The sequence below is a fragment of the Equus caballus genome, chromosome 5 (assembly GCF_041296265.1).
Source record: "Equus caballus isolate H_3958 breed thoroughbred chromosome 5, TB-T2T, whole genome shotgun sequence".
Lineage (NCBI taxonomy): Eukaryota > Metazoa > Chordata > Mammalia > Perissodactyla > Equidae > Equus > Equus caballus.
The window spans coordinates 40079598-40100821 of NC_091688.1; the positions used below are offsets into that span (position 1 = coordinate 40079598).

A 21224-nucleotide genomic window follows, 5' to 3' on the forward strand; every position below is an offset into this window, starting at 1 on the left:
TTTTAAAGGCTAAACCTGATGCTATTACTCCTTCTAGAAAGCCTTCAAGAGCTCCCCTCTGTAAAGAGGAATATCCATAATCTGCCCCAGCCTTTTCCTTCTGTCATCATACCTCCTCACATTGACATGTTGTTTGAGTGTTTCCACAGCCTTTTGACATAGCTTATCTCATTTAATCCTCACAGCAGCTCTGTGACGTAGATAGAGCAGGGCAGGTGAATTATCCACATTCTTAGGTGGAGAAACTGAGACTCAGAGTTTGAGAGAGTTTCCTAAGATCCCCCAGGTAGTAAGGGGCAGAACAGGATGGGAACTCAGGTCTTGGCAGTTTTATCTCATTTATTCCTTGTTTCTGGCCCTTCTCTCTTTTTCCTCTGTGTTGCAGTGACAACCTCACCAGAGTTGCAGTGTCCTCTGGCTCCTTCTGTGCCTCTAACTATGCCATGTTCTTCCCCTAGAATGTCCTTCCCAGCAAAGCCTCCCATCGGAATTCTGCCCTTCCGCCCAGGTTCTGGTTAAATAAAGTGTACTCCTCTCTGATTCCTTCTTTAGCCATCCCCTTCCCAAATCCACTTTGTAGTTACCAACACACTTTAACATGCGTTTTCTTGTTTAGTGGGTTCTTCGCCGCCTTGGGTACAGAAGTGTTATAGGAATCTGGAAGATTGAAGCTTGACCAGGAGCTTGACCAGTTCTTACAGCCAGGTTGATGTCACTCCCTGCTGGAAGTCCCTGGAGAGGCTAACACCCTCCTCCTTCATTTAGTCTTTGTTAAAACTATGAGGTTGTGAATTTAATCCTAACTTACATGCGTTGTGGAGGTCAGTCAACACTCTTTCTCTTGATGCTAAGTGTGTACTTTTGATATTTTGATAACTGCAAAGTTCTTTTGCGTATGTTATCTGATTTCGTCTTTCAACATATATTTATTGAATGTCTGCTGTATACTACGTTCTGGAGCTGCTGTGTGCTCCAGAGAACAGGAAACAATGAAACTTATCATTAAACAGGGAAAGTAGACGTTAAACTATCAAAAAAGCACCAGATAATTAGTTACTGTTGAGTTAGGCACTGCAGAGGAAAATCTCAGGGGAGAGCCAGCTTAATGGGTGTCAGAGAAGGCTTCACTGAGGAAGAGGCGTTTACACTGAACCATGAAGAATGAGCGTGAGCTGGCCTGGCCACGGTGGGAGAGGTCACCCCTGGGGCTGGAATAAGTGAGGACGGACGGGGAGCGAGGAGATGAGGCTTGAGAGTAAGTAAGCATGAGGCCCTCACTGAGCACTTCCTAGGCCCTGGTAAGGATTTGGAACTTTATACAAAGGCAGTGATTAACCACTAAAGGGTGATGTATGTTCTAATTTATCCTTTTAAAAGATCACTCTGACTGTGTGTAGAGAATGGATGGATTCTGGAGGAGTGAAGCCCAGACTAAATGTAAGGAGCCCCGCTGTTCTAGGAGAGAGGCGATCGTGTCTCACGCCGGCCTGTGATGGGGTGGGGCCGAAGATGGCAGACTCCAGAATATCAGTAGGACTTGGCGGTTGATTGGATGTGAGTGGGCATCAAAGATAACTCTCAGATTTCCTTCCAGTCTGAGCGAGTGCACGGCACTGCTTCCTGAGGAGTAAACATTTGCTCAGGAGCAGGACTCACCTTGGCTGGGGAGAGTGATTTCCGTTTGAACATTTTAGCTTTGAGGTTTTGGGGAAGGTGACTTGGTCCTCCCAATCACCTTTTGAGGAAAGTGGTATTACCCACATTTGTTGTTGTTGTTTTTTAAAGATTTTATTTTTCCTTTTTCTCCTCAAAGCCCCCTGGTACACAGTTGCATATTTTTAGTGGTGGGTCCTTCTAGTTGTGGCATGTGGACACCACCTCAGCATGGCCTAACAAGTGGTGCCATGTCCGCGCCCAGGATCTGAACCGGCGAAACCCTGGGCTGCCGAAGTAGAGCACGTGAACTTAACCTCTCAGCCACGAGCCAGCCCTCCACCCACATTTGTTATTGAGAAACTGAGGCCTGGAGAGGTCAGGTGATTTGCCTAAGACTCCACAGTGAGGAGGAGGCTGAGCCTGAGCTCAAGCTCATATTTTACTCCTGAAGCTATCTTTCCAAACTATGCCACATGGGCTGTATGCTAAGTATTAGACGTTGAACCAAACTAGCCAACACTCCCTCCTCCACACATGCCTGTGTGCCAAGTTGTCGGCTCTGATAGTCAGACAAGGCCTAAAATCTCTTGTTCCCTAAGAGACCTTCATGGAAATAGAAAGGAGAGCTTCCATGGCCCTGCCCTACCCAGAATTAGAACACGCCAGGAGTCATCCCCACTTTTCCACTGATGGTTCACTCACTCATTCTCGTCCTGTTCCCCTCACCTGTGACACATGTTGAGCATATGTCACCCCAAATTGGACCTGGAAAAGACATCAGAAAACACGATAAATCCATTTGTACAGGACTTTACACTTTCAAAGAACTTAACAAATATTACCTCTTTGATCCTCATGTCAGCTCTGAAAGAAAGAAAGAACATGTATATTCCTTCAGCAAACAGTTTTTGGAACGGGCATCTGCTACACGCCAGGCACCGTACTGGAACTTGGCTGGTGATACAAGGATGAAAAGGGTGCCGTCCTTGTTCTCAGGGGGTTTAAGTTCTGATAGGGAAAACTGATGATAGACTCAGAAGTTAAGGGACTTGTTTTGAGAGCTCCTCAAAGTTATGGTCCTCTGAATAAGGAATAACTTGGGCTGTGCTTGTTAAAATAAAAATAGATTCTAGGGGCCAGCCCAGTGGCACAGCGGTTAAGTGCGCACGGTCTGCTTTGGTGGCCCAGGGTTTGCCAGTTCGGATCCCGAGTGTGGACCTATGCACCGCTTGTCAACCTATGCTGTGGCAGGCGTCCCACATATAAAGTAGATGGGTACCAATGTTCCTCAGGGCCAGTTTTCCTCAGCAAAAAAGAGGAGGATTGGTAGCAGATGTTAGCTCAGGGCTAATCTTCCTCAAAAAACTAAATAAATAAACAAAAATAAAAATAGATTCCACACTACAGGCCTGCTGAGTTGGATCCCCAGGGTTGGAGCCTCACTTGATTCATATGCTGCTCTACGGCTGGTGTATGATCCGATTGAGATGTGAGCCTTTTCTGGCTACATTGCCAGAGACTTTTCACTCCATTTGTCTGGCCCCTACTTTTGCAGATGAGAGAACCGACACAGGTAGACGTCGAGTGGGTGGTGGCGCGAGGGCCCACAGTGAATTAGAGACGACTGGGATTAGCACCTGAATCTCCCTGATTTCCAAACCCAACTCTTTTCTGCAGCACCATCTGAAGTGTTAACTTTGCACTCTGGTTCTAATCGAAACTGCTGCTTTTTTCCCTAAATGTCTTCAATTACGTAAACTCTTAGGGAGCATTTGTGTCACATTCTGTCGGCAGGGGTTGTCTGCAAACAGCCCTCTTTCCTTTCCTGTAGAGACATGCAGGCCTAAGAGGCGGGGTTGGCCAGCCTCAGACCTTAGGGAAAATTCTACCCAGAGGTAGAATCCTTGGAAAGTTAGGGTGCTAGAGAGGCTGCTTCAAGCTCCACCCTGGTAGATAAGAGAAGCTAGACCAGTAAGGCAAGGTCAGGGTTCGGTGAGTGTGGACTTTATCTAGAACTAAGATCCTGGCAGGGTAGCTCTTTCCTGGTTTACTGCTGCTCCTGGCTTTGGGGAGGCGCCCCGGAGCATTACTCTGCCACAGACTCGAGACCTAGGCTGGCCTATGCAGGGTGTGCTTTTTTATCTCCGTCTATCGTATGTGTTATATGTCTTTATATACATATATAACATGTATTATATATGACGTATACACATATGAGATACAGTTATATGTCCTGTGTGTCCGCATGTGAGATGTATATATTATATATGTGTATATATATTGTGTGCAAGGGTGTGTGTGCGTATGTATGTATGTAAAAAAAAAAATAGGAGAGAAGGTCCAATAAAGACCGCTTAGATCTACGTATGGCCACAGGTCAGTCCCTTTTTGATTGGAAGCACAGACCTTGAAGTCACACCGACTTTATGCACATCTTAACCCCACTTACTTCACCTCTCTGTTCGCTCCTCTGAGACTGGAGTGCAGTACCCAGCTCACCAGGCTCTTGTGATGATGAAATGAGATAATGCATGTCAGATGCTTGGCACGGTGCCTGGTGGGCAGTAAGAACTTAATAATATTGTCACAGAACAGGGATATTCTAGGCCCTTTCCTCATTTACACACTGTGGTGGGGTGGGGTTCAGGATGAAGAGACCAGGAACCTCCCACTGAGGGGGCTGATACCACCCACTGCAGCAGATTGTCACCATGCGAGACTATGAGCCCAATGGTGCCAGAACTTCTTCCTTTTCAAGAGAGACCAGAAACCTATAATTTTTAATGTGAAATTGCCTGATTTTCAAATTTTAACAACTAATTTTATAAAAACAGTTACAGTCACTCACACACACACCATAGGCCAACAGAAGGGCTGTGTGGGCTGGTTACCAGTTTTCGACTTTGCTGTCCGGAAGGTCAGCAGACATTTACTTGGTTTATTGCGCACCCTCTGGGTGAGGACGAAGAGGGTGTCTTCGACATGTGTTTGCAGAGAGCCCGTTCTGTGCCTGGTGCTGCTCAAGAGCACGCAGGGACGTACTGGCTGTAACCTCTGCCTCAGCGGAGAGGCAGGGCCGACGCCACAGATGATGGGGAGCAGTGTAGGAGGGAGGAACATTTGTGTCAGAATGTGGGCCGCATTGTAAAGAAAAGGATGAGGAAATGGAAGATTTCTATGAACTGATGGAGTTACTTTGAGGATATATTAAATGGAAAAAGCAAAGTGTAGAAGTTGTAGGATACTACCTGTTGTGTAAGCAAGAAAGGAAAATAATATTTCTAGGTATTTACGCAGTATTACAAGAAGAAACACACAAAGGAAACCAAAAATGAATGAAAATGGTTACCTGGGGAAGAGTGGGGTGAAGAGATAAGGACACTCCTGAATATGCTTTTAAAATTTCATTTTGAATTTTCAACCATGTAAATGTTTAACAAATTCAAAAAATAAAATTAAGTAAATCTGAAAAAAGCAAACCCTAAAATTAAGTATAAATATAAAAAGAACCCTAAATATATTTCAAATTGATACCATAAAAGGAATTAATCCTAAGTAACTTTCATCCACAGTCCTGACTGTGTACCTTTAGTGGGATGTAGTCTAAGGACGAAAAGAATTGCAAAGAAACCCTGAAGTTTGCTTAGTAAGTTTGCTGTTGCCAGTGTTACGGTGCAGTAACCCCAGAAGCTGTCTTGTGTGTATTCTAGAGTAAAGCAAATGAGTCAATATATTCTATTGTTTGGGAACAGAGTTCTCACCACAGGAAAAGGAAGATAAAATATGGAATTGGGGACGATGAGGAAGAACTCTTGAGTGAGAGTCAAACTGGAGATTTCAATGTGAACTCACAGTTTCTTAATGAGTATTTCCTAGCTCTGTCCATTGAAAGGGCCTAGAAGCAGTGACATCTCAGTAGCAGTGAGCACCTAGCACCCAGATCTTGTTTCTGAATACATTTCCTAATAAAAGGAACCAGGGCTCCTTAGAGGAATGTTTGATTCCAGGGCTGGCCACAGGGAAAGTGCAAGGTGAGCCTGGAGGGTCTTTTTGTGCCAGAAGGCAAAGATGCGCTCAAAGACAGATGGTGACACTTTAAAAGGATACAGGAGCTGGCTTGTAGAAGCTCTCACCAGCCAAATTGGGACAACTTTAACATTTAAAAAAATGTGATGGTAATAATGGACTATAATGCATTGCATTGGGGAGGAAAATCCATGAGTTCATTGCAGTCCAGAAAAGGGAAAAGAAGGCCATCTTTACAAAAGACTGTCTGCTAATAGGTGAAGGAATGGTAGAATTAGCAAATTGCTATTTTGCAGTCACCAGTGCAGTAACTGGTTCAGGCAAGGATCATCAATGGATAGTAAAACTGTTGGATGAGAGGTTGTTGGAAAACAAGATATTGTATGGTCTCAAAATATCACCCCACAGGTTTCCCATTATTCAAATGGGAAAATATGCCTTTCCCACTGAGGAATCTCAGGAGTACCACCTACCTAAGTCATCAAACCTGGCATGACCCAAAGTGGCCAAGCTACAACATCACTTACATAATATTCTTTTAAACTGTTTAATCTGAATGTAATCATGAGGAGACAAACAAATCCACTGCAGGCAATTCAATAAGACAACTGGCCAGAACTCTTCAACATGTCGGTGTTGGGAGAGACTGAGAAAAGGGAGGTAGGGGGTCGGGAGAGCATTCTAGAGTAAATGAATCTAAAAGAGACATGAGTAAGTGCAATTTGAGATCTGTGATTCAGTCCTGGATTAAGGCAGTTGGGGAAGAGCTATATAGAAGATTAGTAAAACAACTGGGGAACTTTGCATATGAGCTATATATATATTATATATATATATATAGATAGATAGATAGATAATATTATTGTATCAAAGTTAAACTCACTGGGTGTGCTGATGGCATTGTGGTTATGTAGGAGAATTCCAAGCGTCTTAGGGAGATATGCTGAAGTATTTAGGGGTAAAGTGTCATGATGTCTGTGATTTCAAACAGGCAAAAATGTATAATCATAGAAAGATACAGCAAATGTGACAAATATTAATTGGTGAATCTACATGGAGGGTACACAGGTATTCATCATGCTGCTCCTCAACTGTGGTGTTGGTTTGAAATTTCTCAAAATAAAATGTCAGGGTAAAAAAAAGTGAGCTGCGATGGCCAGGGACAGCCTCGTGGAGTCAATGCTGTTAGAGCAGAGCCTTGAAAAAGGAGTAAGAGAGGAGAAGGGATGGAGGCTACCATAAGATGGGGGTGAGAATGAGCACAGCATCTTTGAGGATCCAATAGAGGTCGGAAAAAGTAGACGAGTAATGAGTGAACTTGAAAAGGTATTTGGATCCACTTGATGAAAGGCCTTTAATACCAGGCGATTGCATGCACATCTGATCATCTAGATAGTAAGGAGAGAATTCACAGGTTCTTGATCAGGGGAACTCAAAGAAAATAGTGTTTGGGAAAGTTAGTCTGTTGTAGTGGACGGCTGGATAAACTGGGGAGTGAAAACAAGAGGTCTTTTTCAGTCATCCAGGCTTGAGGCGGTGGACGTGTGGCTTAAAGTGGCTATCACTGATGATATCAAGGAAGGAGCAACTCTGGAAAAACATAAAAGGACCCTCCAAGTCTCCATAACTGACTGGATGTCTATGGGCTAATTGAGAAGTTGGATCAGAAAATCCGTCTCACTTGGGCCATTTAGAGAGCCACAAATCTGGGGGGAAATTCTCCACTGTCCTGGGCCCTCTCCACACCCAGCAAGTTTAGGCTGATTGGAATCTGATCTCTGCTGCCAGATTTTGACAGGAATGTCATCAGAAAGAGGGCAACCCCACCAATAAGTCTTGGGTTTTTTTGACAGCCTCTATTTCAAGCCAAACTACTCCTTTCCCTCTTCCCTTGTCTCACAAATTTTAACCCTCCACAGTCTCCCTCCCAGATCTCTGCTCAGACTCAAAGCCCAGCTGACTCAATAGCCCAGCATTGTTTCCATCCACCAGATCTGCTGCTTTAGGCATTTCTTCCTCCTCCAATTCAACAGTAGTCTTTCCTGCTCATGTTTCAATCCCCTCGTCCCCCACTGTACCTGCCCTGCCCTGTGATTTCTTTTAGAGGAACTTTTTGACGGCTGCTGAAATGATCCTTGTCCATGCCCCTCACAGTCCTCTACAGCCAGGTACAGGGACCTTGGCCTCACGTGCCTTCAGTTACGTGGAACAGCTCACAACCCAGCTCAAGTGCAAGCCCAACCAGGTTAAGAGTTAACCAGGTTCAAAAACCAAGTTAACTTGCCAGACCATTTTTTCTAGGCTTTAATATGGGCCTAGGAAGCCAGTTTCCTTCAGGGTCAAGCAGAACGAGGCAAGGAGGCGGCCCGAGCTGCCCCAAGATAAAATGGGCTTTCTCATGAGAAGCAATGAGGAGGAGGCGGAGGAGTTCAATCCATCGTGGGTAACCCACTGGGGAGGTGTTGTTGATCCGACCGAAGACAGCAGATGAGCAGCTGGAATAAAAGACCTTTAAAGGTCCATTCTGAGAATCCTTCTCTGATAGGGGGTGGGGGCGGAGCTGTTGCCACTCAGTGTTTGTACTAAAGTTCTGTATGTTGACCTCATCCATTACCTGCAAGTGCGTGTTTCATTCATTTTTGTATCCCCTGGTGGCATAGTGTCTACAGCAGCACTTCTCCAATAGAACTTCCTGCAGTGATGGAAACCTTTTATTCTGCCCTACCCAGTACGGTAGCCACTAGCCATATGTAGCTATTAAGCCCTTGAAATGTGGCCAGTACAACTGAGAAACTGAATTTTACATTTTGTTTAAAATTTAAATAGCTATATGTGGCTAGTAGTTATTGTATTAGATAGCAGAGGTCTGGATTCTGGAACTTTATTTTTTTCAGTTTTATTGAGATGTAACTGACATACAGCCCTGGATAAGTTTAAGGTATACAGCATAATGACTTGACATACGTGTACTGGAAAATGATTACCACAGTAAGTTTAGTTGTTATCCACAGATTCTAGAATATTTGTTAAATGCTGAGCTGAGATTAGGGGCTGGGAGCTGTGGAAGATAGTGGAGGGGCGCTGACTAGCATTGGGCAGTACCCTGTTCGCTGCCATGGCCGAGGCCGAGCTTGAAGACAGGACCGCCTTCCTCCCTAGTACAGTGGGGAAGCTCTAAAAGGGTTTAAGCAGGAAGATAACACTGGTAAATTTGCGTTTTAGTAAGATCGCTGCACTGTGTTGTGGCCAGTTTCCACCCGTGGGTCCTTAGCTTGATTGCAGTTTTTCCTTTGAACCAGCCATGTCCAGTGTCTTGTCTGGTTTATGTCTCGTTTTGTTTTTCTTTCTCTTTCTTCCTCCTTTCCTGCGTCGCTCTCTCCTGGGCCCCACGCTTTCTTCTTCCTTGATGTCCTTCTCTCTCTGATCCAAAGATCAGCCAGTAAAAAGCAGTCTCACCTGTCCAGGTAAGAGGGGTGCCAGGGTGAGGGGGAAAGGAGACCCCCCTCTTTTAAGTTTGTTATTTGTTTATATTGTATTATATGTATTATTTGAAGAGATAGCACCTTCACATGATTCACAATTTAACGGGTACCAATGAGAATATAATGAAAAGTTTCCAGCTCCATCCCTGTGCCCGAGGCACCCAGTTCCTTCCTCAGAGGAAGGTGTACGTATCTTTTGTCCCCTTCCAGAGGTATTTTATGCCTATGTAAACAAAGATATAAACATATCTAAACAAATAATTTTCTCCTCTCCTTACCCACTTTTTTCCTGTCCACATAATTCTGCCTCTTGCTTTTTTCCCTCAACAACATGTTTTAGAGACCATTCTTTATGCTATATAGAGAGCCTCCTCATTCTTATACATGGCTGAATCCTGTGTCATTATATTGATATTCTGCGATCTATGTAATCAGTCACCCATTGTGAACATTTAGATTATTTACAATGTTTTGCCACTGCACACAGTGCTTCCATGAATAACCTTCTACATAGTCGTTTGCCACAGACATGAATAGGAGACCCCCCCCTCGGAGGGGCAACAACTATTGATTAGGAACCAGCCACTAGTACATTTTTCCAGAAAGGAGAGGCATAACAATGATTTGAGCTTCTCCTGCTCCTGCAGGGGTCTTATTAAAGAGAAGACTAAGTGATAAATCTGGTTTGGTCATCTGTGGTCCCTAAAGGTTTTAGGGTCTTAATAGTTTCTAAGCAAGGTGCCTCAGGCTGGCTATAGGAATGAGGCTGAACATGGGGTTGGAAACTGCCACCAAACAGACCAGATTCCTGTTCTCCCGTGGTACCCACAAGATAAATGGAATTTTCAGAGGCTTGGACCATTGCTGTACCCCTCCTTTCTAGAAAAGTGTACAAGTTGCCAGTTACCTAACTGGTTAGTACCAAATGCCCAGTGGCCCTTCTGGAAATGCTGTTTTGGAGAGGGACAAAGAGATGAAGCTAAAGTGGGGCAGACATATCTGCTACAGCCACCGCAGTCCTCTGCTGTGTTCATGCAGACCTGTGTGTTTCTGACCCACCGCGTCCTTGCCCTCCAGTCTCCCCTTCCTTTGCAAATCATCGCCTGAAACTAACTAGCTATTTGTTTTTTCCTGTCTTTTTCTTGCATTCATTTTCTCTGCTGCTCCGTTCTGTTCCATCAGCCCCATTGCAGCCTGGTAAGACCCAACAAGCATGTATATTTGTGCACATCCTGTTCTTGCTATTGTCTCTTTGTCTCCTGACTCCAGGAAGGGCTATTTCCCTTTACACCTTGCTGGGTATTAAAGAGATCATGCTTGCCCTGCCAGCCTAGGATTCCAGAGAGGTGGTGTTGCGAGTGGTGTAGACATGGCTAATCTCCCACCAGATTAAGCGGGTTACAGGATGACAGAGTTGGTCTCTCCTTACCCAAGACTCAGGGCCCATTTTGACAGAGCTTGCTTCCACTGGAAGGCTGGCCCTTCCCTGCCCAGCTCATCGATGTGCTTTTCTTACTCCTTCTCCAGGTTAAATAGCCTGTCTTTGGGAGATTCGGCACCTGAACGCAAGTCCCCTTCCCACCACCGCCAATCCTCTGACACCTCTGAGACCACAGGTAACCTCTTCTTGGCACATTAACACACAGACAAAGGGTGTACACCCTTACAGACAGATCTGTATACCCCAGATGTAAAACAACTTAGCCTTTGTCCTGAGCTCATTGTGTGTGCTAGGCATTGTGTTACGTGTTTTACATAAATTGCCTCATTTAGTCCTCATATAGTCCTTATATTTCAGTGCACTGAAACCAGTTGGGTTCTAACTCTAGAACTCAGGCTTTACCTATTACAGGAAGCAGTCAGGCCTGTCCGCACACATGCGTGATGTCTGGTGCACACCCGCAGGGAGGGGGCAGTTGGGTGTTACAGCCTCTCTTTCTTTTTTTCTGCCTTCTGTGCATGGATGTGCATGTGAAGAAAAGGGTTCTCTCTTGTCACTTAACCTTCCCTGGATTTAGCAAGGGACCAGCTGTGAGTCACCCACATGAGTTTCCAGCTCTGCAGAGTCAACAGGCCTTGCTGTCCCACCTGCTGTAGTCATTGGACATGATTTGACGGAAGACTTCCAGTCTCTCTAGGGCTCAGTCCTGGGGCTGCTGCTCTGTGAAGTTAGTCTTCAGCCTGGACACGGCCGCGCCCCTTCTTTGGCCAGTAACACCCAGACACACCTGAAGAGCTGGACGTGCACAGAGACACACGTCTCAGCATCTCAGAGGAGGGTAGTTTCTTGTGTGGAATACAGAGTAGTTCCAGGTTTTTGTGGTCACCGAGGGAGGCATGTCTTTGTGATAGCATGTGGACAGCTAGGTCTGGGAAATCTGTTAGTCTACAAAGGCTTTCCGGACGAAGAAACACACTGGGCCTTTCCCGGGTTGCTCTTGGCTTGTATGCACTATGCTGCTGGTGGCAGTGCCTGCCTAACCCCCTTCTTTCTCCTTCTCACCTCTGACCTCTCACCAGGTCTTGTTCAACGCTGTGTCATCATCCAAAAGGACCAGCATGGCTTCGGCTTCACAGTCAGTGGGGATCGCATTGTTCTGGTGCAGTCTGTGCGGCCTGGTGAGTGTGGCAGCCCTCCTGCCTGCAGTGGGCAGTTCTCACAAGGCAACCGTGGATGTGACAGCACTGCGTGACTCAAAGAACATGCTCGTGCTTTCTCAGGAGGCCTGAATGAATACTCTAGAACTCGTTCTCCATGAGCGTCTGGGAAAGTCTCCACAAGGCTAGGCCACTAGGCAGAATTTCTAGGGATCCCACTTCATGCTTGCTTCCCTATTGGGAAGTGTAAAAAGAGCAGAAGAGCCCTCAGGTCATCAGGCAAATGCCTGCCTGCCCTGCAGAGGAGCCCCTCACACTAGGTCAGAAGATGCCGTGGAGGAATCGAAGACCTGTGTTCTTCATACTTACCTTCACATCACGTTGCTCGGTGCACAGACAGTCACTGTTCTGAGTGGGTTGCAGTTAAGACGGGCACACTGGTCCAATACAATTAACTTTGAGTAATAAATTACCGAGAGATAAATGATGTGTGTTGGACAGAATTTGTATTTGGGTAGTTCGAGGCATAGTCGTTTCCCTTCTCTTCAGTTTGGGAAGCTTTCTTAGAAGAAGTAGGATTTCAGGAATAGGTTGAAAGATGGAAAAGAAAAACACGTTGACAGGATAGGAATTTGGTGGGAAGAGGGTAAAGAGTGGGAGGTTATCGTAAGCAAATCAATCAAGTGACCAATTATGTATAAAAGATCTTCGAATATTTCAAAGCGCTGTCATGTGCCAGCTGGTAGATCGTGGTTGGTGAGCAGCCCAGGCTGAGGAAGACAATCAGGAAGGAGCTGGAGGGGCGAGAGGATAAAGCAGGTATCCCTGGCAGGAGTGAATCCAGTGTGACGAGTGGGCTTGGGCGTGGTGACACGGAGGAGCACCACCAGGCTTGGCTTGAAGAAGACGACAAGGAACGGGCTGGGGAGCAGGCTCACGTCTCACACTAAAGTACAGTGCAAAATGGGAAGGAAAATAGACTTGAAGTAATTTTGGAGAAAGATCTGGGATTTGTTTACAGGAAAGGTGGAAAGAGAAGGTCAAACTTATGACCAAAATGAGGTCTATGGATCTTGTAAGGATATGAATAATTATAGCTTCTTATGTTTGGGAGGTAGCTTTTATCAGAGAGGAGTTTGTTTTGCATATTCTCAGGTAGGGCTCTGAAAAGATACTTTTATTCTTTGCTTCCTTTATGCTCTCAGGGTTCCTGGACGTGATGACAGAGCTAGCGGGGCTGGCAGTAACTTGTACTTTGCTCCTGTGTCTGTTTGATGCAGAAAGTGTGGGGCTCCCCTCTGGGGACGTGTGAGTTCAGCACTTTTTCAGTTTTTCCTCCTCTTAGGCCTGAGCAGAGTCAAACCCAGAGAGGAAAGAACAAAAGGATAGCTTGCAGTAAAATAAGAGTTTTGGAAAATGTGTGTATGTATGTATATTTTGGGGAGAAGAGAGGAAGAGCCTTCATTTGGATTGGCGTTGAAATTGCAAGAGTGACAAAGTAGCTGTTATTGTCTTTTCCAGATACTAATTTCTCTAGTTCACTGTTTCTCAAAGCGTAGTCTGTGCTCAGCCTGCGCCTGAATCAGCGAGGCCCTAGGATGATTGAAATACACGTTCCTGGGCCCAACCCCAGAAGTACTGAATCACTTTCTGGCAAGGGGGCCAAGGAATATGCTTTTTAACAAATTCTCCTGGTAATTTTCCTGCTTACTAAAGTCTAAGTTCTGCTCCAATCCCCTTACTCTGAAGAGTGTAATTTTTTTTTAATCACTAAGTTATCAGAAGTGACCTCATGAGTTTCATACATTCAGGCAAGATTGCTCTTTTCTCTCCGCCTTTAGTTTCTAGATGGCAGTATAAGAGAGAGTTTCAAGGTGTTTGCAAGTACTCTTCCATAAATAGCACACTTTACATGAGGGTTGTCTTGCGTCCCAATATTGAAAAGCCAAATTGGAGTGTAGTCATCACTGTAATTTCTCTTTTTAGACTAGAAGCATCGAGATGTGCTTTGTGGGAGTTTTGTTTTGATCAGATGAGTACAACTTACAGACTTAATGATCATCTTGGGGCAAATTTACAAAAAGCATGATTTCTATGCTTCTCATTAACTTGTTTCATCTTTAGTATTTCTTATGCTTCCTGGGTATAATTTAAACTAGGACTCTAAGTCGTTTAAAACTGCATGGGGGTCAAAACCACGGCAGTCTCCAGTTGAGTGACAACCTGAAAAAGTTGAGAGCGCGTTCAGAGCTCCTCTCAGTCAGTCATATTCAGAAGCCCTTAATCTGGCCCATTTTAAAGGGAGAAACTGTAAATAGTCTAAAGCAATTTTTTAGCAGAAAATAAAACAGTTGTCATTATCATCTTTAATGATAGGAGCCCCCAGAATATCTTTATGAACCACAATTTCAAAACTCTTGTTTTAATCCTTTTCTCCATCTTCCTCCTCCTAACTATTATTATTTAACAATTATATTTATAGAGTAAACTCATTCTTCCTGCTGGATAATAAGAAATAACCCTTATTTGACCTCAGAACACATGTAAACACATTCAAATGAAGCACATCCACTCTTCCCGGAGCCTGGCTGCCTCTCTCCTGCCTCGGCTTGGCTGTCAGAAGTCTGGCATCTGAGCTAGGTAGAGGAAGGAGCAAGAGATGTGACCTTATATAGTCCACTCTAGCTTAAAGGTAGTTGTGTCACTGGAACAGAATAGGATGTACACCCAGCATTTGAGATACTTAACACAGAGAGGTGAGGAGAAATTGTGGGGGGAGGTGATCTGACAGGGACTTTGGCGTGGACTCAGCGACCTCTGGGAAAGGTTGATGGGCTCTGCTGACCAGGCCTTCTCCTTACAGGAGGTGCAGCCATGAAAGCCGGTGTGAAAGAGGGCGACCGGATCATCAAAGTGAGTGACCTTCCCTCTCCGCCCCCCAGGAGGGTGTGCAGGGTCACTGTGGCCTTGGCCCGTCCTGCACACTTCTGTTTTGATACCAGCTGTCAGCTGGCCACTGAGTTAGGGGGTCATACCATGAGAGGGAGCACAGTAGTATAATGCGACAGAGTGGGGATGCAGATAGCTGGGTTCCATATCCTAGGCCTTTCTTGATGGCTAACCAAGCTTCTGTAACTAGTTTTGTTATCCCTTTTCACAAAAAAAGATTAAGAAGGAGAGATTGAGACTAGTGAAGGATCCAACGCCTTTGGATTCTCAGGTTGATATTTTATCCTCTGTACAGTGCTGACTCGAGGTCCTTTCCAGTTCTTAGCTACTGTAATCTGCCCTGTTCATTCAGTGCTTTCTTCTGCAGTAGAGAGTCCTAGAAGCATTAAGGAAACCCTCAATGAGGGGACTCCTTAGTCCTCTAGTGAGGAGGAAGCACACTAGGTCGGTTGACATGTATACAGGCTGATGGTTGGAAAAGTATATACCAAAAATAAATAAAGTCATTAATTAATGAATAAATTAATGAACAAACACTAAATGAGTGAATGAATGCCCAGTCAAATGAACGGAGCTACACGTCTTATCCCTGAAAACTTAGAAGCCAGCTAGGGAGACAGAACACATGGGACATGTGAACAGGAACAAATTCATAACATGAATTTGAGTAAACAAGTGACTAGAGGTGGCTAAAGAACATTGGAAAATGGCTTCCTAAAAGAGCGGCATTTTGAACTTGTAGAAGGATCCCCTAGGTTTCCGTCACCGTTCCTCAGTATCGTTTGTCCTCAACAGGTGAATGGCACCATGGTGACCAACAGCTCACACCTGGAGGTGGTGAAGCTTATCAAATGTGAGTAGGAGAGAGCTGACAACAAAAGAAAGTAGGGGAGCAGATGGCCTGGGAGGGAGAGGGAAAGAGCAGGTCTGTTGACCCAGGAGACTTCCTTTGTAGATGTGGGAGGCTGCCTAAGTCACGTCTTTAGTCTTCACATGGAATGATCCACTTAGACTACCACAGTTCCCTATTGTCATTTCAAGTGGAGACACTGTTAGTCTCTCCTCAGACGTCTTTATTGTCACGCTCATCTTTGTACTCCCGTTTAGACCATATCCTACTAAGACCAGGTCTCCCTCAAACACCGTTCACTCGCTACTTAATTTAGCGAGATAAAGGAGGAAACCAGACTGATCGGGCAGTCCCTTGGGAGTGTTTCAAGGTGTCTGTGGGTGGAATTTCGATTGAGGTCCCTGCATGAAGAAAGGGAAGGAGGAAGGGGTATTGTGTTGATGCAGGGTAGGTGGGCAGGAATTAGAGAATGGCAGGGGGGCATTAAAAGTGAGGGGAACCTTATCTCCAGAATTAATGTTTAATGAAAGGAGAAGGATGAACCTCCTCCTTTGTAGCTTGAATGTCTGCCGTGCAGAACAATACTACTTGAGCAAGCCTCTCTCTGTCTGTCTTCCTCCAGCTGGTGCATATGTTGCACTGACCCTCCTAGGCTCTTCACCCGCATCCATTGGTGTCTCTGCGCTCCAGCAGGATCCAGCCCCAGCAGGAGCTCCCCGAGTCACCCCTGTGATTCCACCACCACCACCTCCTCCACCTCTGCCACCTCCACAGCGCATCACAGGACCCAAACCTCTGCAGGTAATGGTCCTCCTGCTCCTCTCCTCACTCTGCTGTCCCTTTGAAGAGGAAAGCAAGTTAAATTGAATGGCACGCTGGTAAGCAGAGACAAGCCAAAAAGATACGTGAAGACCAAAAAGTTGAACAGAACGAGGGCTGCATTAAAGGGATTGTTGCATGCCTTAGTGTCCTCCTTCCATATAAATGCATGTGCAGGTTTCTCAGACAGCAACGTGCAGTGTGTTTCCTAAGTGTGTGGAAGATTCTAAAGCCCTTTGAGACTTCTTCTCCCCATGGGGAGAGAGTGCACACCTCCAGCATAAGTCACCAGAGGCATCTGCTGAAGACTGATTCTAATCATTGTGACAAGAGTGTGGAGTAAGTCAAGGAGTAGGGGAGAGGCTTCCTGGAGAATAAGGCTATTTGGAAGAACAAAATGTGGAGCCCAGTCTGTAGGAGAGGAGAGTCAGGAGAGAAAGGATGAAAACAAGTAGGGAGAGAACCCAAAGACCAGGGAAAGCCTGTGTGAGGAGTTAAAAGAGGACAAGGTGCAGATAGGAATAGGGAACAGGATCTTCTGGTTGGAAAGAAGACTGAGCCAGCAAGTCCTGGGAGACTTTAGAGAGCAATTTGATACCAGAGGTGATTACAGTCAAGATTTCTATGAAGTTCAGGAGTAAAATAAAAATAAGATTTTATGTTTACTGAATTCCAGCAAGGTGCTGAGTGTTATACAAAACACACAGCTCAGCCTGCTCTCATAGGCTTCCTTGCCCAAGCATCGGCCGAAAATAGAAGAAAATAAAGCTATGGAGCTGATCCCCAACTCTCACTTCTGTCATGTTTTCCATTCTTAGGATCCCGAATTTCAAAAACATGCCACCCAGATCCTTAGGAACATGCTGAGGCAGGAGGAAAAGGAGCTACAGGTAAGGTCCCTGCTGAGGGTAGACCAGCCATGGCCTCAACGAAATAAGACTTTATCAGAGCATCTTCCCGTGTGTACAACTTCATTTACAGGCCACATCCTAGCACAGTCAAACCTTAAAAAGTAAAACTTCAGGACCACTAAAGAATTGTCATAGGCCAGTGGAATTGTTAAAGCTGAATTTGGCTGATAGAGTGAAGAGGGTCATAGAGCTCGTGGGCAATAGAGTAGAATAGTGAATACACAGACCAAATACAAACAGAGTGATGGAACAGGTAGAATGAAATGAGGGAACGTCAGAACTGAGGAAATCAAAGTCCGTTGGAATTGATCTTGGAGGGTTCCAGGGAAGGGAAGGGTAAGACGGAAGGAAGGCGCGGTGGTAGGTGAATGTCGGGCCAGGCTGATAGAGGTGCAAGGCACTGTTGGTACAAGGAGTGAAGAGAGGTTTCCAGACCTAGGGAATGATGCGCATAGAGAACAAGAAGAAGATTAATTTAACTGGAGTGGAATAACCAGATTCCTGTAATAGCTGTGGCTTACAGTGAGCTCCTCACTCCTTCATTTCAATTCAGCAAGTCTCTATAAGTGCCCACTGTATGTAAAGCGTTGTTTCAGTTCCTATGGTAAACAGAGATGAAAAAGATTAGACAATTCTTGCCCTCAACATGTTTAAGATCGAATGGGGGAAATTCATATTACAATAGGAAAGAGAGTGGGAGGAACAAACAGTTTGCAATAAGAGAACAAAGAAGAGAGCAATTAATTAATAATGGGAAATGTAGGGGAAAACTTCACAGGGAGAACAGTATTTCAGCTAGGCTTTGAAGAGTGGGACTTCTGTAGGCAAAAGCAGTGGAAGAGGGAATGCTAATGAATGGATAGCAGAGGCCAAAGGCACAGAGATCTGAAAATGCACTCATTATTTAACAAGCATTGAGTTCCTAGGTACTGGGAATTGTGTGCTAGGTACTGTGTGTGTGTTGCAGGGGAGGAGGGGGGCCGCAGTGCTGGGGCAACAAGTGGAATGGTTGCAAAGATGAATGAGAGACGAACCGTTCCTTGAAGCAGTCGGTAATCCAGTAGGATATCAGTGGATGAGTGAAGACATAGTTACAGTACATTATAATAAGTGCTGATACTTATGTATTGACACGTGTCATAGAATTACCAAGACAGTGTAGTACCGGTGTAAAGATAGACCTATAGATCAGTAGAGTAGAATTCAGAGTCCAGAAATTAACCCGTACATCTGTGGTCACTTGATTTTCAATAAAGGTGCCAAGACACTTCAGTGGAGAAAGAATAGTCTTTTCAACAAATGGTGCTGGAACAAGTGGATACCTACATGCAAAGAATGAATTTGGACCCTTACCTCACATAATAAAATTTAGCTCAAAGTGGATCAGACTTAAATGTAAGACCCAAAACTACTTTTAAAAACTATAAAGCTCTTAGAAGAAAACATAGGTGTAAATCTTCATGACCTTGGATTAGGCAGTGGTTTCTTAGGACACCAAAAGCACAACCAAAAAGAAATAATAAATTGAACTTCATCAAAGTTAAAAACTTTTGTGCATCAAAGGACACTATCAAGAAAGTAAAAAGACAATCCCCAGAATGGGAGAAAATATTTGCAGCTCATATATTTGATGATCTAGTACCAGGATATATAAAGAATTCTTAAAACTCAACAATGAAAAGACAACCCGATTTAAAAATTGGCAAAGGATTTGAATAGACAGTCCTCTAAAGAAGGCACACAAATGGCCAATACACCCATGAAAAGATGCTCAATATCATTAGTCATTAGGGAGATGCTAAACAAAACTGCAATGAGATACTACTTCACCCCCACTAGGATGGCTAGGGCCAAAATAGCAGTTGTCAGTGAGAATGTGGAAAAATCGGAGAAATACTTTTGTATATTTTGTCTGTATTCACTATCCTAATTTATTCCCACCGTTGAGGGTGAGAATGTGAAATAGTGCAGCCACTGTGGAAAACAGTTTGGTAGTTCTTCGACATATTAAGCATAGAGAAACACAGAGATGTAATCCATCAGTCCCACTCCTGGGTATACACCCGAGAGAACTGAAAACATGTTCACACAAAAACCTGTACCTGAGTGTTCGTAACAGCATTTTTCATAATAGCCGAAAGGTGGAAGCAACCCAAATGTCCATCAGCTGGTGACTAGGTAAACAAAATGTAGTATAGCCACAATTTAATATTATTCCACCATAAATAGGAGTGAAGGACATGGAAGAACCCTGAAAACATTGTACTAAGTGAAAGAAGCCAGACACACAAAAGGCCACATGTTGTATGATTCCATTTATAAGGAAGTCCAGAATAGGTAAATCCATAGAGACAGTAAATTAGTGGTTGCCAGGGGTGGAAGAAGGGAGAGATTGGGAGGGACCAGTTTTTTGGGGTGGTGGGGGCAGGTAGGTGATGGGAATGTTTTGGAATTAAGTAGTGGGAATGGTTTACAGCTCTGAATATATAAAGACCACTGAACTGTACACTGTAAATGGTGACGTTTATATTACGTGAATTATATGTCAGTAGTAATTTTTAAAATATTTTGGTAAATGCCATGGAAGCCCAAAACAAGGAATAATTAATTATGCAATGATCAGAAAAGGCTTCATGAGGTGACATTTGAGTTGGGTTCAGTCTGTTTCACTCTGGAAAGTGCTTTGGGCCTTGAATGCCATGATAAGTTTGGAGTTTATTGTGAAGAGAGTGGGAATTGATCAGAGGATTTTAGTAGGGAGTGATCATATTTTCAAATCAGCGTTCTCTAGAGAAGTGTGGTGAGTGGACTGACACGAGGAGACCATGCAGGAGGCTGTAGCAAGATGTGAGAAATGACGACAGATTTAACAGGAACAGCAGGAGTAAGAACAGAAAGACGGAGATGGCGATGGGAGGCATCTCAGAGATCACATCAGCAGAACCTAGCACCTGGAAAGGGAAGGGAAGGGAGAAGAAAGAATAAGTGATAGCCCCAAGTTTAAGTGCCTGGACAGATGGTGATGCCATTGATGGAGTGAGACAGGAAAAGAGCAGGGTTTAGGGGAAAGAAATGAAGGTCAGCTTCCGGTTCACTGAGTTTAAGGTGCCCATGGGACATCAAGATAGAAAGACATCCGCTAGGCATGGAGATAGGGCTGAACCTCAGGAGAAAAGGTATCCTCAGCCTAAAGGTGGTGTTGAAATTGGCACTGGAGGATCCCACCACGGCACTAGCGCGGGGAGAAGACGAGAGCGCTAAGGAGGGGGTTTGCTTCTACAGCACGCTGCTTCTACCTGACGTCACAGCTCTTGCTGTTGTATTTTAATTGTTTATTTGTCCTTCTCCCCTTTTGGACAGAGTTCCTTAAAGGCAAGGACCGTGCCTCTTATCTCTACATTTGTGTATTCGTCCTGTGTGCAGGCACAGGCCTGGCGTATGTCAGCTCTCGGCAGATGTTTGCAGAGCGGAGGCTCACCTCGATTGAAGAGAGGAGCAGGATAAAGCTGCAGTTGAGGTGAACGGTGTGAGGAGACCTGAGACAGTGCAGTTAGGAAGTCGCAAGAGGAGAGTGTTTTGAGGAGGAAGGTATTCACCAGAGGTCTGGAGAGTTAAGGACTAAGAAGAGACCATTGGATTTGGCAATTGGGTGATTTTGATCTTTGAAAGAGTAGCTGTCTGAGATAATGGGGAGGAACTAGGTTGTGCATGTTGAGGAGTGACAGGAAGGCAACGTGTGGGGCTCTGAGTGTGGATGCCTATTTTGTGCCATGTGGCTGTGAAAGGAAGGAGATGAGACTGAGGCAGTGGCTTGAAGAATAATCAGAGTTGATGGAAAGGGCTTTGTTGTAGTGGTTTTTGTTTTAACACAGGAAACTGGAGCATTTTTGTCAGATGAGGGAAAGGAGCCATTGGAAAGAGGAGACTTTGAAG

At 44.7% G+C, this 21224-nt stretch overlaps 1 protein-coding gene across 7 annotated transcripts in view; it reads left to right on the forward strand.

Moving 5' to 3' along the window:
• The window catches only part of ARHGEF11 (Rho guanine nucleotide exchange factor 11), a 99117-nt gene that overhangs the window by 41760 nt on the left and 36133 nt on the right, over positions 1 to 21224 (forward strand). For 6 of the 7 annotated variants that reach the window (XM_023640955.2, XM_070268006.1, XM_023640957.2 and 3 more), the window contains exons 2-9: positions 9114 to 9146; positions 10347 to 10361; positions 10692 to 10780; positions 11685 to 11783; positions 14626 to 14675; positions 15507 to 15564; positions 16184 to 16362; positions 17199 to 17270. In XM_023640955.2, the coding sequence (XP_023496723.2) occupies positions 9114 to 9146; positions 10347 to 10361; positions 10692 to 10780; positions 11685 to 11783; positions 14626 to 14675; positions 15507 to 15564; positions 16184 to 16362; positions 17199 to 17270 (595 nt within the window). The remainder of the gene's footprint in view (positions 1 to 9113; positions 9147 to 10346; positions 10362 to 10691; positions 10781 to 11684; positions 11784 to 14625; positions 14676 to 15506; positions 15565 to 16183; positions 16363 to 17198; positions 17271 to 21224) is intronic. The other variant, XM_070268005.1, reaches the window with a different exon arrangement.